Source organism: Oncorhynchus masou, chromosome 12 (genome assembly GCF_036934945.1).
Source record: "Oncorhynchus masou masou isolate Uvic2021 chromosome 12, UVic_Omas_1.1, whole genome shotgun sequence".
Classification (NCBI taxonomy): Eukaryota; Metazoa; Chordata; class Actinopteri; order Salmoniformes; family Salmonidae; genus Oncorhynchus; species Oncorhynchus masou.
Genome location: NC_088223.1, coordinates 43,369,271 through 43,388,266, shown reverse-complemented (window position 1 = coordinate 43,388,266; position 18,996 = coordinate 43,369,271). Strand labels below are relative to the sequence as shown.

Here is an 18,996-nt window from a genome sequence, read left to right as displayed (position 1 = left end):
TCCATCCAACCTCACTGAGCTCGAGCTGTTTTGCAAGGAGGAATGGGAAAAATTTTCAGTCTCTCGATGTGCAAAACTGATAGAGACATACCCCAAACGACTTACAGCTGTAATCGCAGCAAAAGGTGGCGCTACAAAGTATTAACTTAAGGGGGCTGAATAATTTTGCACACCCAATTTTTCAGTTTTTGATTTGTTAAAAAAATTTGAAATATCCAATAAATGTCGTTCCACTTCATGATTGTGTCCCACTTGTTGTTGATTCTTCACAAAAAAATACAGTTTTATATCTTTATGTTTGAAGCCTGAAATGTGGCAAAAGGTTGCAAAGTTCAAGGGGGCCGAATACTTTCGCAAGGCACTGTATGTAAACAAGATATGTTTTAAACATTAAAAACCTGTTTTTGTCCTTATGGGGTATTGTATGTAGATCGATGAGGAAAAAATACAATTTAATACATTTTAACATAAGGCTGTAATGTAACAAAATGTGGAATAAGGGAATGGGTCTTTATACTTTCTGAATGCACTCTTCCCAAATTTTGACCAGAGCCCATTATCTGATCAAAAGTAGTGCACTATATAGGATTCCATTTGGGATCAAGCCTTGGCCAAACAATGTGTGGATAGATGGAGTATAAACAGGGTCATTAATGCTAATGCTCAATGAACATAGATTACCTTAAACATGTGTTATGGAATAGGTTAAGTAGTTAAGTTCTTCGGAGCACAATTAGACCCTACTCTACCACTTCCACACTCCATCACCAGATGGCAGCAGCAACCAGTCAGTTGCTGTACTCTGCCAGGAAGTCTTGATTGTGCACAGATGTGGCAATTAAAGGGTGTGGCTACTTGCAGAGTCGTGAGCCTGCTAGAGATTGATGGCCATTTCGTTTACTTTTTGCATGTATTTATTTTAGTCACCATAAACTGAACACACAATAATCCTTTTGGGCTGGCTGACCAAGAGTCAAGACAGAGCTGGCCCTGGACCCTGGTAAGGTTGCCATCTCTTGGGGCACATGCATACAACACAGTCTGCATACTATGACATCTCACATAAATACACACAATAGATCAGGTAACAGACTATTTAGCTAGGCCTAGGACTCCTAGAATTAGCAACTGAAGAAGTGTCAGTAAGCAAGCTAGCTGATTTCTTAATACATGTGCAAATTAGTCATGTTTCTTGAATGAAATCACATTCAGAGATAATCTGCCTCCCTGAGAAACTAGATAGGCCAACCTGTCAATTGGAAAATTATTTTCAGATTATTCAGAAAATGATCATGTAATTTACATCAATAGCATCCCATTCTATTGATATCAATATCTTTACAAATGCTGATGATACATTTGAACTGAATGAACTCTTAGGATAATTACTTACATTGAAAAGTTTACTTAAAGATGCACTGTGCAGAAATTGCTCCACCATTTCCTGGCTGCTAAACTTCTAAAGGTTCGCCTAATTTCAGTTTGTGACAAAACAAGCAAGTATAGTGTAGAGAATCATTGTACCACCTAAACCACTTTAATATATTTTCAATAACCAATAATATTGTATTTTCAGCTGTTTTGAAACAAAACCGAAAGACACAAAAACATAACTTTAGAACGGGAAGCATCGAAATAAGGCACATAGAACAGACCTACTGCTTCTTAGACTTGCTTTCAAAGAAAATGACATATCTATAATTCATATTTCTATGTAAAACTGGTCAGGTCGCCCAAAAAGTTACATATTGCAGTTTTAATATGATGCCGATCTTTTTTTGATACACAATGTTCAATTGATAACACATAACGGAACTTACAGAAGATAGGTGTAAGACTATGACCGCTGTAAAACGCACAGAAAACACAGGGGCCTAAAAGATAAACATAGACACAAAAACACAATTGAGATGTGAATGTGCATATTTATGGTATGGTTAATAAATTGAGGGAAATAAGGTTACGGTCAGAGAACCCTAAGGTTGTGTGAGAGATGAATTGGTGAGCCTAGGCCAGCTCCAGGTTGTGTCTCCCGCTGGAGATGGTGAGGGGGACCACGGCGCCAGAGGACACATCAGTGAAAGCAGCGGAGGCGAGGCGGTTGCGTGTCTCAAGGCTGCGCTGCTCTAGAGAGAGGGCGTCCTTCTTACGGGACAGATCCTCCCCCATATGGGCCTGGTGCAGCTGGAGAGCCTGGAGGGCATACCTGGAGAGGAGGAGAAAGGAGGAAGAGACATGGGACATGTTATTGGCATGGGATGGTTCATTCTCATTTTGTTCATAAGAATCAATAGTCTACATTAGATGTAATTCAGAAAGACATTACTCACTGAGCCTGGGCCAGTTTCTGTTTCAGAGCCAGAATGGTGGCCTCCAGTTGATTGGCTTCATCCACAAGCCCATACTGAACCTGGTTCAAACACAACAAGCTGATAAAGTCCCGTTTTAAATCTGTTGACCTCTCCAATTCAACATTCCTGTTAATTCTTACAATTGTTTTTGAGTACAGTATTTTCACGACCACAAAACCTATTGAAAATGGCAGTAAATGAACCAGTGCCCGTCCAGGTGTAGCCTACCTCATCCCTACAGAGATCGACTCCAGGCCTCTTGGTCCTGTTCTCTAGCCGGGTGTGGACCAGCTTTAGTGGGGCCATCTTAGCCTGGAGATCATCCTCTAGACTACGGATGTCCCTCTCCATATCTGAGATCTCATCCTGGGACTAACAAAAAAACAGACATCCATATGATCCCGGCTCGGGATTTTGTCAGCCGGTGATTGTCAAGCAAGTAACAGCCGGTCTCACATAATTAACATAAACACATTTAGCATCTCATGGCTTCCACGGATAGCCTACATGCCACTGATGCAGACATTTGGAGCATCTACATTTTAAAATCCATGTAATATAGCCTACACCATCCCAATAAATCCATTATTTATTTTAGACAGGTCTAAAGAAAGATGATATGAAGGAAATGTAGTCTATTTCAGAAGAACCAAATAGCATACTCTGAGTTGTCCTTATATTAGGCCCTGATCTGGCGAAGCCATATGGCTGTGGGCTACACAGGTTCATTTAGCGGACAAGATTGCTTAGAATTCAGTGGCATTATTTCCTATTTTATAGTATGAAGAATACAATTGAACATAGCTGAATAAAATAGAAAGGATATTTTCTCCAAACCATTTAAGGGAGTATGCACATGCGGTTATTACTTTGGCAAAGTGGGTGGGGTTGTATCCTGCCTGGTTGGCCCTGTCCGGGGGTGTCGTCGGACGGGGCCAGTGTCTATGAACGTGTGAACATCTTGGCCATGTACTGTTATCTCCACCCGGCACAGCCAGAAGAGGACGGGCCACCCCTCAGAGCCAGGTTTCTTCCTAGTTTCCTGCTTTTCTAGGGAGTTTTTCCTAGCCAGCGTGCTTCTACATCTGCATTTCTTGATGTTTGGGGTTTTAGGCTGGGTTTCTGTACAGCACTTTGTGACATCGGCTGATGTAAAAAAGGGCTTTATAAATACATTTGATTGACTGACTTTGTGTTGAGCGGATAACAAAGAAACAGGTTCTCCTATATGCTTAATTTAGAGTAATTTAACTTTAGTTGTGATACAAAGGCTATTTCTTTTGATTTTGAATACATTCTAAGGCTGCATGATGCGACTCTAATGATGACTTGAATCCCCTTTCAGTGGCCATTGTGCCCTTGGTAATTATAATTATTATATTCAGCGCTTCTCCCAGCTGCATGCTCCGAAGCACCACTAACTCACATGACTCTCTACTATCCCCCATAGTACAAAAGTTGACCTATTCTGTGTAAGAAATAAATATTCCAAACATAGTCTGGGAAAGTTGTGGGATGCGATAGATCCCAAATTAATGCAACCACTTAGCATTTAAAAAAAAATGTTTTTAAGCAATGAGCTCGATGGAACAGATCAGAGTGTTTAGCTTAAAATGTTGATAAACTATTAGACTAATTCTTCACATTTTAGCGCAAATGTTCCTATTAGCAGGAAAACACCATTCTCAAAAGTGACCGAAAATATGATTATGTATGTAATGCTTTTATGTTAAAAGGTGCATTTTTATGGTGAAAATTATCCTCCCCAAACTTGAAACTCACGCGCTGCGTACGTATGCCATATGATTAATGTGCTTCATTTTAAGAAGTTATTTGGTCACTTCTGTTGTGATACAAACCTTATCAAAACATATAGGCCTATGGGCTAAGCTACATGGTGTGCAACTATGATTTAAAAGCCGAAAAAAAGGTATGCACCGTTTATAAATCAGACTATTATTGATTTAATCTTGTCTTTACATATAGTAAATAATATATGTGTGAAATTTGTTTTGATTTGGAATGGACCATTATCATGTCTCGAAACAGGGACAGGGGAAAATGGAGAACGCTTTTCCCGTGGTTCATTTTCATGCCAGCCTGTTGTAAAGAGATTCAATGTGTGTAATATTGGGACAGTTGATAAATAAATATAGTAGGCCTAGCCTATAGAAAGCTGATGGGATCTTCTTTTTAATAGAGGCCATCACTCTGTTTTCATGCAATTGCATAGCCTATAGAAATGTTGCGCAACATGAGCTCTCATGAAGTGTTTGATTAGATTTTTGATTACATTTGCATTGATGTCAGAGTGATTAGAGGGACAATAGAGTGTTGAGTAACAGGCAGTTAGCAAGTTTGGAGGCTACTAATGACCATGAGCAGCATCAGAGCTTGAAGCCTAATTACCTTGACTAAATGGTCACATGAAATTGAACTGACATTATGTCTCGTGACGGTGTGGCGGTAATACGGTCACCGTAACAGCCCTAATCCTGGCCACTCTTCTAAACATTTGACCCCACTGTCAAGCCAGGTTAGGCCAAGCCACAGTTAATAAGAAGAGGTGGAGAAAGGTTGACTACTCACGCTCTTCATCTGCCACTGCGTCTCATCGTGAGCCTGCTCCAGGTGGTGAGTGCGTTTACGGATGGCAAACACTGTGGCGATTCGCTGAGCATCCAGCTCATTCTGCAACTGAGGGATGACAACCCAGATATAACACACATCTTTACCTAACTCTCACTAGTCTTACACGGACACATTCTAGCAATATCTATGAAGCAGACCCAATCAGATACCACACACAACAACAGAGAGCCCTGTGAAAGCAGTGAGAGTGCATCCCAAATGGCACCCTATTCCCTATGTAGTGCACTACTTTTGACCCTTTGGGCCCTGATCAAAAGTAAGGCAATAGGGTGACTTTTGAGACGCAAAAAGAGACAGTGCTGTTTTATAGGAGCCAATACAGAAAAGTGATATTGATATAGGGCTGGCCATATGGTAGCGCTACACTCCTCTCTCCCTACCCCAGGCCCCATTTCACACCTGTGCCCTGGTGACACTCATGTCCTCCCTCAGCTGCAGTGATGCCTGCATCTCCTCCTGAGCTCGGGCCACGTTGTACTGGCTGAACTGCTCCCACTGCTGGGGGGTGGTGGAACTGCAACAGCACATTTTACACATTCAGGTACAGGTATTTTACAGCAGTGGCTAAAATAAGGGAGGATTTTTTTTTATGAGCATGGCCTTATTTCTATTACAGCATATCGGATGACTGTCATTCATATTCCATTAACCAAGCTCATTTTAACATTGATAGGTTTAGGCTACTGTATGATACTAAAGTTTTCCCTGTACCCATCACAAGGTTGCTACAAACTATGAATGAAAGTTTACAACGTAGGTGCACAGGGCGAGAGAATTTTCAGTAATCAAGATGACAGACATTGATACGTTCAATACCGCCTTGCACACTTGCCTGCATCTAACTGATCTACGGTATAATCATTTGTCAAACAATTGCAAATGTGAGTTTTTCCAGGTATGTTTATCCTTGTTTTGTTTAATTCCGATTATGAATTTTTTTTTTCAACAGAAACAGCGGGATGAATACACCTCTGAACACACGCAAACACAGTTCACGTTCATAGCAGCCACATAAAAACAGCACGATCACTTTGCTCGTATGTATGTATGTATGTATGTATGTATGTATGTATGTATGTATGTATGTATGTATGTATGTATGTATGTATGTATGAATGATGTATGTACAGTGGGGCAAAAAAGTATTTAGTCAGCCACCAATTGTGCAAGTTCTCCCACTAAAAAGATGAGGCCTGTAATTTATCATAGGTACACTTCAACTATGACGGACAAAATAAGAATTTTTTTTCCAGAAAATCACATTGTAGGATTTTTAATGGATTGAATTAGCAAATAATGGTGGAAAATAAGTATTTAGTCAATAACAAAAGTTTCTCAAAACTTTGTTATATACCCTTTGTTGGCAATGACAGAGGTCAAACGTTTTCTGTAAGTCTTCAAAGTTTTCACACACTGTTGCTGGTATTTTGGCCCATTCCTCCATGCAGATCTCTTCTAGAGTAGTGATGTTTTGGGGCTGTTGCTGGGCAACACGGACTTTCAAATCATTCCAAAGATTTTCAATGGGGTTGAGATCTGGAGACTGGCTAGGCCACTCCAGGACCTTGAAATGCTTCTTATGAAGCCACTCCTTTGTTGCCCGGGTTTGGGATCATTGTCATGCTGAAAGACCCAGCCATGTTTCATTTTGAATGTCCTTGCTGATGGAAGGAGGTTTTCACACAGAATCTCACGATACATGTCCCCATTCATTCTTTCCTTTACACGGATCAGTCGTCCTGGTCCCTTCGCAGAAAAACAGCCCCAAAGCATGATGTTTCCACCCCCATGCTTCACAGTAGGTATGGTGTTCTTTGGCGTTCTTTGGATGCAACTCAGCATGCTTTGTCCTCCCGGTTCCGGGTTGGAGCGAGCGGTCGCATCTACACTTCGGTCCGCAGGTAGTATAACTTTTCATTACATTTTCATTACATTTCATTATAGTACAACGGTTTGATTTGTCTAATCTTAGCAATTTCTTCTTAGCTAGCTACATAGCCGTCTTTGTATCAAAGATAATTGCGTAATTATCGTATTTCGTCGTCCTAACGTAGTCTTCACTGCTATCTGCCCAGCAGCTAGCTAACGTCCACCGTCTACTAGCACTGTAGAAACTATTACACTCAACTGAACGACTCGATTAGTGTAGTGTTAGCTAGCTACATAGTTGTCTTTGCTGTCTTCGTATCCAAGATAATTGTGTAGTTTAGAGTGTGTAGACTTAAGAGTGATTATCTTAATTTACCGAGGTTAGCTAGCCAGCTATTTGTCATCCTTAACGTAGGAGATACTGCTAGCTAGCTAGCTAACAGCTAGCCAACGTCTACCGAATAGAACTTCAACAACCCGGTCAACATTCCGCTTCGCTCCACAGGTAGTATCACATTTTCATTTCACTTCATTACAGTACAACGGTTTGATTTGTTTGATCGTAGCTAGCTAGCTACATAGCCGTCTTTGTATCTAAGACAATTGTGTAGTCTAGAACGATTTTCTAGGTTAGCTACACTGCTAGCTAGCCAGCTAGCCCCCGAATAGCAGCACTGTAGAAACTATTACACTCGACGGAACGACTTGATTAGTGTAGTGTCAACAACGCAGCCACTGCCAGCTAGCCTACAAAGTCAACAACGCAGCCACTGCCAGCTAGCCTACTCCAGCAGTACTGTATCATTTCAATCATTTTAGTCAATAAGATTCTTGCTACGTAAGCTTAACTTTCTGAACATTCGAGACGTGTAGTCCACTTGTCATTCCAATCTCCTTTGCATTAGCGTAGCCTCTTCTGTAGCCTGTCAACTATGTGTCTATCTATCCCTGTTCTCTCCTCTCTGCACAGACCATACAAACGCTCCACACCGCGTGGCCGCGGCCACCCTAATCTGGTGGTCCCAGCGCGCACGACCCACGTGGAGTTCCAGGTCTCCGGTAGCCTCTGGAACTGCCGATCTGCGGCCAACAAGGCAGAGTTCATCTCAGCCTATGCCTCCCTCCAGTCCCTCGACTTCTTGGCACTGGCGGAAACATGGATCACCACAGATAACACTGCTACTCCTACTGCTCTCTCTTCGTCCGCCCACGTGTTCTCGCACACCCCGAGAGCTTCTGGTCAGCGGGGTGGTGGCACCGGGATCCTCATCTCTCCCAAGTGGTCATTCTCTCTTTCTCCCCTTACCCATCTGTCTATCGCCTCCTTTGAATTCCATGCTGTCACAGTTACCAGCCCTTTCAAGCTTAACATCCTTATCATTTATCGCCCTCCAGGTTCCCTCTGAGAGTTCATCAATGAGCTTGATGCCTTGATAAGCTCCTTTCCTGAGGACGGCTCACCTCTCACAGTCCTGGGCGACTTTAACCTCCCCACGTCTACCTTTGACTCATTCCTCTCTGCCTCCTTCTTTCCACTCCTCTCCTCTTTTGACCTCACCCTCTCACCTTCCCCCCCTACTCACAAGGCAGGCAATACGCTCGACCTCATCTTTACTAGATGCTGTTCTTCCACTAACCTCATTGCAACTCCCCTCCAAGTCTCCGACCACTACCTTGTATCCTTTTGCCTCTCGCTCTCATCCAACACTTCCCCTACTCGGATGGTATCGCGCCGTCCCAACCTTCGCTCTCTCTCCCCCGCTACTCTCTCCTCTTCCATCCTATCATCTCTTCCCTCTGCTCAAACCTTCTCCAACCTATCTCCTGATTCTGCCTCCTCAACCCTCCTCTCTTCCCTTTCTGCATCCTTTGACTCTCTATGTCCCCTATCCTCCAGGCCGGCTCGGTCCTCCCCTCCCGCTCCGTGGCTCGACGACTCATTGCGAGCTCACAGAACAGGGCTCCGGGCAGCCGAGCGGAAATGGAGGAAAACTCTCCTCCCAGCGGACCTGGCATCCTTTCACTCCCTCCTCTCTACATTTTCCTCCTCTGTCTCTGCTGCTAAAGCCACTTTCTACCACTCTAAATTCCAAGCATCTGCCTCTAACCCTAGGAAGCTCTTTGCCACCTTCTCCTCCCTCCTGAATCCTCCTCCCCCTCCCCCTCTCCTCCCTCTCCGCAGATGACTTCGTCAACCATTTTGAAAAGAAGGTCGACGACATCCGATCCTCGTTTGCTAAGTCAAACGACACCGCTGGTTCTGCTCACACTGCCCTACCCTGTGCTCTGACCTCTTTCTCCCCTCTCTCTCCAGATGAAATCTCGCTTCTTGTGACGGCCGGCCGCCCAACAACCTGCCCGCTTGACCCTATCCCCTCCTCTCTTCTCCAGACCATTTCCGGAGACCTTCTCCCTTAACTCACCTCGCTCATCAACTCATCCCTGACCGCTGGCTACGTCCCTTCCGTCTTCAAGAGAGCGAGAGTTGCACCCCTTCTGAAAAAACCTACACTCGATCCCTCCGATGTCAACAACTATAGACCAGTATCCCTTCTTTCTTTTCTCTCAAAAACTCTTGAACGTGCCGTCCTCGGCCAGCTCTCCCGCTATCTCTCTCAGAATGACCTTCTTGATCCAAATCAGTCAGGTTTCAAGACTAGTCATTCAACTGAGACTGCTCTTCTCTGTATCACGGAGGCGCTCCGCACTGCTAAAGCTAACTCTCTCTCCTCTGCTCTCATCCTTCTAGACCTATCGGCTGCCTTCGATACTGTGAACCATCAGATCCTCCTCTCCACCCTCTCCGAGTTGGGCATCTCCGGCGCGGCCCACGCTTGGATTGCGTCCTACCTGACAGGTCGCTCCTACCAGGTGGCGTGGCGAGAATCTGTCTCCTCGCCATGCGCTCTCACCACTGGTGTCCCCCAGGGCTCTGTTCTAGGCCCTCTCCTATTCTCGCTATACACCAAGTCACTTGGCTCTGTCATAACCTCACATGGTCTCTCCTATCATTGCTATGCAGACGACACACAATTAATCTTCTCCTTTCCCCCTTCTGATGACCAGGTGGCGAATCGCATCTCTGCATGTCTGGCAGACATATCAGTGTGGATGACGGATCACCACCTCAAGCTGAACCTCGGCAAGACGGAGCTGCTCCTCCTCCCGGGGAAGGACTGCCCGTTCCATGATCTCGCCATCACGGTTGACAACTCCATTGTGTCCTCCTCCCAGAGCGCTAAGAACCTTGGCGTGATCCTGGACAACACCCTGTCGTTCTCAACTAACATCAAGGCGGTGGCCCGTTCCTGTAGGTTCATGCTCTACAACATCCGCAGAGTACGACCCTGCCTCACACAGGAAGCGGCGCAGGTCCTAATCCAGGCACTTGTCATCTCCCGTCTGGATTACTGCAACTCGCTGTTGGCTGGGCTCCCTGCCTGTGCCATTAAACCCCTACAACTCATCCAGAACGCCGCAGCCCGTCTGGTGTTCAACCTTCCCAAGTTCTCTCACGTCACCCCGCTCCTCCGCTCTCTCCACTGGCTTCCAGTTGAAGCTCGCATCCGCTACAAGACCATGGTGCTTGCCTACGGAGCTGTGAGGGGAACGGCACCGCAGTACCTCCAGGCTCTGATCAGGCCCTACACCCAAACAAGGGCACTGCGTTCATCCACCTCTGGCCTGCTCGCCTCCCTACCACTGAGGAAGTACAGTTCCCGCTCAGCCCAGTCAAAACTGTTCGCTGCTCTGGCCCCCCAATGGTGGAACAAACTCCCTCACGACGCCAGGACAGCGGAGTCAATCACCACCTTCAGGAGACACCTGAAACCCCACCTCTTTAAGGAATACCTAGGATAGGATAAAGTAATCCTTCTCACCCCCCCCTTAAATGATTTAGATGCACTATTGTAAAGTGGCTGTTCCACTGGATGTCATAAGGTGAATTCACCAATTTGTAAGTCGCTCTGGATAAGAGCGTCTGCCAAATGACTTAAATGTAAATGCAAACACGACGAGTTGAGTTTTTTCCAAAAGTTTTGGTTTCATCTGACCATATGACATTCTCCCAATCTTCTTCTGGATCATGATGTCTAGCAAACTTCAGACAGGCCTGGACATGTACTGGCTTAAGCAGGGGGACATGTCTGGCACTGCAGGATTTGAGTCCCTGGCGGCGTAGTGTGTTACTGATGGTAGGCTTTGTTACTTTGGTCCCAGCTCTCTGCAGGTCATTCACTAGGTCCCCCCGTGTGGTTCTGGGATTTTTGCTCACCGTTCTTGTGATCATTTTGACCCCACGGGGTGAGATCTTGCGTGGAGCCCCAGATCGAGGGAGATTATCAGTGGTCTTGTATGTCTTCCATTTTCTAATAATTGCTCCCACAGTTGATTTCTTCAAACCAAGCTGCTTACTTATTGCAGATTCAGTCTTCCCAGCCTGGTGCAGGTCTACAATTTTGTTTCTGGTGTCCTTTGACAGCTCTTTGGTCTTGGCCATAGTGGAGTTTGGAGTGTGACTGTTTGAGGTTGTGGACAGGTGTCTTTTATACTGATAACAAGTTCAAACAGGTGCCATTAATACAGGTAACGAGTGGAGGACAGAGGAGCCTCTTAAAAGAAGAAGTTACAGGTCTGTGAGAGCCAGAAATCTTGCTTGTTTGTAGGTGACCAAATACTTATTTTCTTAAATTCATTTATTAAAAATCCTACAATGTGATTTTCTGGATTTTTTTCTCTCATTTTGTCTGTCATAGTTGAAGTGTACCTATGATGAAAATTACAGGCCTCTCATCTTTTTAAGTGGGAAAACTTGCACAGTTGGTGGCTGACTAAATACTTTTTTGCCCCACTGTATGTATGTATATGTTTACACATAAATAAATTTACAGTTGAAGCCAGAAGTTTACATACACTTAGGTTGGAGTCATTAAAACTCCTTTTTCAACCACTCCACAAGTCAATGGTTAACAAACTATAGTTTTGGCAAGTCGGTTAGGATATCTACTTTGTGCATGACACAATAAATGTTTCCAACAATTGTTTACAGACAGATTATTTGACTTATAATTCACTGTATCACAATTCCAGTGGGTCAGAAGTTTACATGCACTAAGTTGACTGTGCATTTAAACAGCTTGGGAAATTCCAGAAATTATGTCATGGCTTTAGAAACTTCTGATAGGCTAATTGACATCATTTGAGTCAATTGGAGGTTTACCTGTGGATGTATTTCAAGGCCTACATTCAAACTCAGTTTCTCTTGGGAAAATCAAAAGAAATCAGCTAAAAAATTGTAGAGCAATTTTGGGAGCAATTTCCAAATGCCTGAAGGCACCACGTTCATCTGTACAAACAATAGTACGCAAGTATAAACACCATGGGCATCCGTCTTGCCGCTCAAGAAGGAGATGCGTTCTGTCTCCTAGAGATGAACATACTTTGGTGCCAAAAGTGCAAATCAATCCCAAAACAATAGCGAAGGACCTTGTGAAGATGCTGGAGGAAACAGGTACAAAAGTATTTACATCCACAGTAAAAAAGCCAGACTACGGTTTGAAACTGCACATGGGGACAAAGATTGTACTTTTTGGAGAAATGTCCTCTGGTCTGATGAAACAAAAATCTGTTTGGCCATAATGACCAATATAATGTTGAGGAAAAAGGGGGAGGCTTGCAAGCCGAAAAACACCAATCCCCCCGTGAAGCACAGGGGGTGGCAGCATCATGTTGTGGGGGTGCTTTGCTGCAGGAGGGACTGGTGCACTTCACAAAATAGATGGCATCATGAGACAGGAAAATTATGTGGATATATTGAAGCAACATCTCAAGACATCAGTCAAAATGGACAATGACCCCAAGCATACTTGCAAAGTTGTGGAAAATGGCTTAAGGACTACAAAGTCAAGGTATTGAAGTAGCCATCACAAGACCTCAATCCTATAGAAAATGTGTGGGCAGAACTGAAAAAGCGTGTGCGAGCAAGGAGGCTTACAAACCTGACTCAGTTAGACCAGCTGTCAGGAGGAATGGGCTAAAATTCACCCAACTTATTGTGGGAAGCTTGTGGAAGGCTACCTGAAACGTTTGACCCAAGTTAAACAATTTAAAGGCAATGCTACCAAATTCTAAGAGCGTATGTAAAGGTCTGACCCACTGGGAATGTGATGAAAGAAATAAAAGCTGAAATAAATCACTCTACTATTATTCTGACATTTCATTCTTTAAAAAAAGTGGTGATCCTAACTGACCTAAGACAGGGAATTTTTCTGTAAATGTCATTAATTGTGAAAAACTGATATTTGGCTAAGGTGTATGTAAACTTCCGACATCAACTGTAACAGTTTGTCTCTGTGGATCAATGGTAAGTTTCGGTGTTCCTGAAGGTTCCGTTTTACCACCACAATATATATATATATATATATACAGTACCAGTTAAGTTTGGACACACCTACTCATTCAAGGGTTTTTCTTGATTGTTACTATTTTCTACATTGTAGAATAATATTGAAGACAAAAAAATATGAAATAACACATGTAGTAACCAAACAAAGTGTTAAACAAATCAAAATATATTGTATATTTGAGATTCTTCAAATAGCCACCATTTGCCTTGACGACAGCTTTGCACATTCTTGGCATCCTCTCAACCAGGTTCATGAGGTAGTCACTTGCAGTGCATTTCAATTAACAGGTGTGTCTTGTTAATTTGTGGACTTTCTTGTGGTATTCCTTCAAGACTGCTGGAAAAGCATTCCTCATGAAGCTGATTGAGAGAATGCCAAGAGTGTGCAAAGCTGTCATCGAGACTAAGGGTGGCTACTATTGTGGAGAAATTACAAGATTGTTAATAATACTGTTATAGCACCAAATGGTTGTTTTATGCAACAAAATAAGGTTCTTAGAACTCTATTGTGTCTGTGTGAACTGAGAGGAGCTTCAGAGATTTAACTCTAGCAACTGATTTATGATGGTCTTGTCCTCTCTCGGAGCCCACATTCCATAGAATGAGTTAGTGTTTGTGTGCCGGGAGGTACCAGGGTGGAGATGGCTCCGGTATGGATAACAATGATAGGAACTTTGTTTTGGGGGCCAGACCCTGGTTTCTACATAATGAGAGCAGTCTTTACAGCAGATTCTGTCAGCTGTGAATTATTAGTATCTTTCATACAAATCCTAACCTTGTGACCCATTCCATACATCTGTTGTTTGTCATGAACATTCAGGAGGATGTACCTTGCTATAACATAGTGTGGCTAAAATCAGCTCGTTGGCTCTCAACTAATCATCTTGGGGTGATTCTTCAACCAGCTTCATTATTGCAATAATTAATCTATGTTATTAATACCTTTTGAATAAAGTCATATCCTGATTGGTGATTCTCTCCTCATTATTGATTAGAATTCCCATGACACTTTTGAAGAATCTCATCAAATATATTTTGATTTGTTTAACACTTTTTTAGTTACTACATGATTCCATATGTGTTACTTCATAGTTTTGATGTCTTCACTATTCTACAATATAGAAAATAAAGAAAAACCTTTGAATGAGTAAGTGAGTAAGTTTGAGCTGGGTGTTTGAGTAGGCTAAACTAGCTTGCTGCATTCACTAGCTAAGTGAAAGTTTAAAAAATGACAACCAAATATAGCCAGGTCTCTCTTCCTCTTGCTTCTCCTTAATTTTAGGACATTAATTTGTTCAAAACTGTTAAACTATTGTCTTTCTCTCTCTTGGAGTAAAAAACTATGTACATTCAAATCATTTGAAAGGCAAGTGGTGGCTTTGCAGAAAATCATTGGATGAGTTGAGAGCCTGGTAAATTAATATTGTAGCTAGTTAGACATGCATATGCATGTAAGAATGGCAATTGTATGAGGTGCTCATTGACAACAAAAGATAAGTAGGTTTGATCTAGAGATCCTGATCAATTTCAGAAGGCCTAGTATTTCCTTGTATTGTACTGTACACCCTCATTCCAGCTCACCCTATGGGTATGCGCAGGGGGTTGGGCTTCAGGGAGGTCTTAGGTGATGTAACAGTGATAGACAAGCAGGAGAGGTCAATGTCCTGGGCCTCAATCTTGTTCTGAAGGTCATGGGTCAGCTGCTGCCGGGACACCTGAAGAAGACTGGAGAGAACAGCCATTGACAAGTACTGAAACCGCAAAATATGTGATAGAGCGGCACCAGAGTTTAAATCAAAACATGTCTTACCTTTTTGTAGTTCATAAATTCAACATGAAACATGATATCTACATTTACATTTAAGTCATTTGGCAGACGCTCTTATCCAGAGCGACTTACAAATATCTATAGTATGATTAACATGGTGGCGCATCGTACTTCCGCGTGGTGTCCGTGCTGCTGTGCAGTTTGTCGCTACTTGGCTACCTACCAAACTTTTTACTCTTAATAACCATTTAATAAAACTCTGTATTTAACAAGTTTAGAAACGTCTTAGTTTTGTCCTCACATAACACTTTTACTTAAACTTTTTCACCCCGGACGCTTTATCTGCACATGGATCTGCAGGATCCTCCAGCCAAAAAAGGGAAGTAACATTATGCCTTCTCATGGCAGTCGCTGTAGTCATAATATATCACCTTATATAGTGAGAATAGGCGAGTTGCAAGCTCGGCTTTAGACACATTTGTTAGGCAAGGGTAATTTAATTGTAGAAAATAATGATACAGCATCGATGCCATGAGTAAATACAGGTAAACTCTGCAAAAAAAAGAAACGTCCCTTTTTCAGGACCCTGTCTTTCAAAGATAATTAGTAAAAATCAAAATAAATTTTACAGATCTTCATTGTAATGGGTTTAAACACTGTTTCCCATGCTTGTTCAATGAACCATAAACAATTAATGAACATGTACCTGTGGAACTTTTGTTAAGACACTAACAGCTTACAGATAGTAGGCAATTAAGGTCACACACACAATCCCTCCATCAGTGCTCAGACTGTCTGCAATAGGCGGAGAGAGGCTGGACTGAGGGCTTGTAGGCCTGTTGTAAGGCAGGTCCTCACCACACATCACTGGCAACAATGTTGCCTATGGGCACAAACCCATAGGTTTGGACCAGACAGGACTGGCAAAAAGTGCTCTTCATCGACGTGTCACGGTTTTGTCTCACCAAGGGTGATGGTAGGATTCGCGTTTATGGGACACAACATTGGTCAAACGGTTTCTTACCACAGCTGCTCGAACGCCTTGTCAATGCGCTGCTGGAGCACCCGCTGTGCTCCGTCGATCATCTCCACTTCCTTCTTCAGCTGGGCCTCCACTGGGTCGCTGACCAGCTCGTTGCCGCGGCGACCCTCCCTCAGGGTCAGGCACTCCACCGTGACCTCTAGAGGCACTGCGGTGGCTGTCAGAGCCCGCTCAGTCTCCTCCTTCCCCTGATACACAGAGGCAGAGCAGCCAAACTCACCTACACTGTACTTGCACGTCAATACATCACCATACAACCTGGTTTATTGCTAAGTCTAATAAATGTAGAAAGCTGCCTGAATGTTTTTTGTTTTACCAGGTACTTTACACTTTGTTTTTACGTTGAAACAATGGCATGCCAGATTAATACTAATCTGAAATCTCACCAGGGTTAAGGCATCCATCTCTTTCTCCACTTCCTGTATGCATGATTCCAAAGTCTCTCTCCAGCGGGAGATATCCCAGATCCTATCACTCAGTCTGCGAGAGCTGTCACTCTTATCCCAGTTAGTCTGTGGGAGATAAGGTAGAGAGAGAAAGAGAAGGGAGAGAGATTGAGGGGGAGAAAGAAAGAGAGTATAGAGAGATGGCATGAATAACTGTGATGATAATAAATAATAGTCCATGACAATGTAAGTGTTAACTAATTTATAAGGCTTTGTCTGTACAGTCACAAAGTCAAGCAAGCCCTTACTGAATTGGTTGTTTCATTACATAGTCACAAAATCTTACCTTGCTGGTTGTCTCATTGCGTAAGGCCCTCCCTTCCTGCCTTGTCATGTGTGACATGTGTCTCCTGTGTTCTGCTGTGTCAGATATCTGCTTGTTACTGGTGTCCCAGTCAGACACACTGTACCTGAGCCCAGGCTTGGCACTACAGTGCTCTACACTCTCATGCTCTGAGTGCATTCTCTGACCACGTTCTCTTGAGTACATTCTTGTGAGGACAAGACTGTGGAGAATGGATAAAACAACACATTTGAGAAGCACTCACACTCAACTGTAGCACCTCATGCTCCCCCACCCATTCACTGAACCTTCCAGCCAGGACAATGGCAATAACCGAAACAAGATATACCCAAAGCAAACGTTTTTAATTATCAACTAGATGTGTGAATTGTAATAATCTAGCTAGCAAGCTAGTTAGACATGAAACAATGACCTAAAACTAATATTATGTAAGATAGAGGTCTATTCTTCGTGGGTAGCTAATGATTATTCGTGGTTATCTGGCTAGCTAACAATACTGGTAGCTAGCCAGTTAGCCCTATTGACTTATGTGATCGCTATATACAGTACGTAGGCAGGTAAACATGCCAAAATTAACTCCGCATGTATTTATTAACGTATGAAGTTTAAATATTGTAGTCAGGCAACATATGAGTTGTCAATAGGTAATCCGAATTCGGAGTGCATTTTATCTGACCAAATAGTGTTCGCCATTGATTTCAAGAAAGTTTGCATAATTTCTTTTGAAGCTTACATCGAGCCATGCTTCAAAAGATGTACAAACGGAGTAGGCATTCGCGAAGTGCCCCACGTTTCGCATACTTTGTTTTGGACTCGTACTCCGTTTCTCCCGTGCTCCAAATTGCATTGCTCGGGGCATGGTCAGAGAGAACAACGAGACAGACATCTCACCGGATATATAAAATGTGAAGCATCCACTTGGCGTTTCCACTCGTAGTGGGGAAGCCAAGTGTCCGGCAGTTGGAGAAGCAGGAACGAGATGGATTTGGCCGAAATTCTGCACATTTTCTCATCGATGAAACATTTGATCTCATTAACAGTTCTGTTCCCAAAACTATCCTCTGTTTCGAACAGCGTGGACAAAATTTTGTAGGTTTTACCCCTTAGTAAAGTAAGAAAAAACGTGCATTGTTTAGGAGTGCAAAGGCGAATTTAGACACTTTTGAGTCGGCGTTCCCTAACAGAAACATGAAAATATATGCTACAACGCTCCAATAGGATCTCACAAGCTCCTGCTTGGTCCTTGCTTGTTCTGCCAACTATGACTAATTTGTTCCCTAATCTTGGTTTAGTTATACACATGTTTGGCACGGTAGTATATGCATTTTGAGAAACACCTGCAACATTTCCTTAGAAAAGAACCTAGGCCTAATCAAATTTAAAATATATACGGTTTCTCCGCAGCCTATGCTTAATTCAGCACACAGACTGTCATTAACATCAGATGTTTGAATAATGGAAAATACCTGCAGTCTTGTTTTTATGGTGGCTGTTTGAATAGCCTAATAAATTGGTGTTCATTTGATATTGAACCTATAAGTAGACACACTTTATCCATTCAACATGGCGTTGGCATTATGGCACAAGCTAAATTGTTACATAATGTAACTTTCGAACTATATTTTCTTACCCAAAGTTCTCGAATTGGCGGAAATCCTGGAGTATCTGCACCAGTGTTTCAAAAACGGTCGCTCACCAACTCTTGTAGACTGTCTCCAGGTAACGCACAGACGCAATGACTAAATAATTAAAATGCCATGGCAACGTTGAACAAATATCCCTATGAGGGGCTTGAGCGATGGACTGTCAGATGACGCAACACTGTAGCCTACATCATAATGTGGAGCTCTATGACTGTCAGCTGATGCAAAAAGGTACCCAAATAGAATAGTTGGCGACAGATTAGTTTCCAACTTGGAGAAATAAATGTTTCTGCTGTATCCTGGGCCATTAGTGCTCCCCTATATGCTTTTATTTTCTGTGAAGCCAACTATGGTCTTACTCTAGTTCTAGAAGTACAACTAAGTCATTTAAATGAAGAAATGCATAATAGAATCGCACACTTAAGTGTAACATTTCATCACAGTTGAATACCGTAGCTACAATATCTCAGTCTGGCTAGGAATGAAGCAGAAAAAACTGCAAGAGTCAACATGCA

General features: G+C 43.0%; 1 protein-coding gene across 5 annotated transcripts; it reads right to left on the bottom strand.

The window, feature by feature from the left end:
* Window positions 1-902: 902 nt before the first annotated feature.
* On the bottom strand, window positions 903-18,604 carry tekt2 (tektin 2 (testicular)). 5 transcript variants are annotated; one of them, XM_064980665.1, is made up of 10 exons: window positions 18,469-18,604; window positions 16,821-17,040; window positions 16,475-16,600; window positions 16,071-16,276; window positions 14,860-15,003; window positions 5,403-5,517; window positions 4,941-5,048; window positions 2,580-2,723; window positions 2,331-2,410; window positions 903-2,206 (listed from the first exon to the last, which is right to left on the bottom strand). In XM_064980665.1, the coding sequence occupies exons 2-10, from the start codon at window positions 17,022-17,024 to the stop codon at window positions 2,008-2,010; spliced, it is 1,326 nt and encodes a 441-aa protein (XP_064836737.1). In that variant the 5' UTR covers window positions 17,025-17,040; window positions 18,469-18,604; the 3' UTR covers window positions 903-2,007. The 5 variants fall into 5 exon arrangements, with proteins under 5 accessions (XP_064836737.1, XP_064836735.1, XP_064836734.1 ...); XM_064980663.1 differs by lacking the exon at window positions 18,469-18,604 and adding an exon at window positions 17,730-17,892 and having other exon boundaries at window positions 4,941-5,042; XM_064980662.1 differs by lacking the exon at window positions 18,469-18,604 and adding an exon at window positions 17,730-17,891.
* Between the last annotated feature and the right edge of the window lie 392 nt (window positions 18,605-18,996).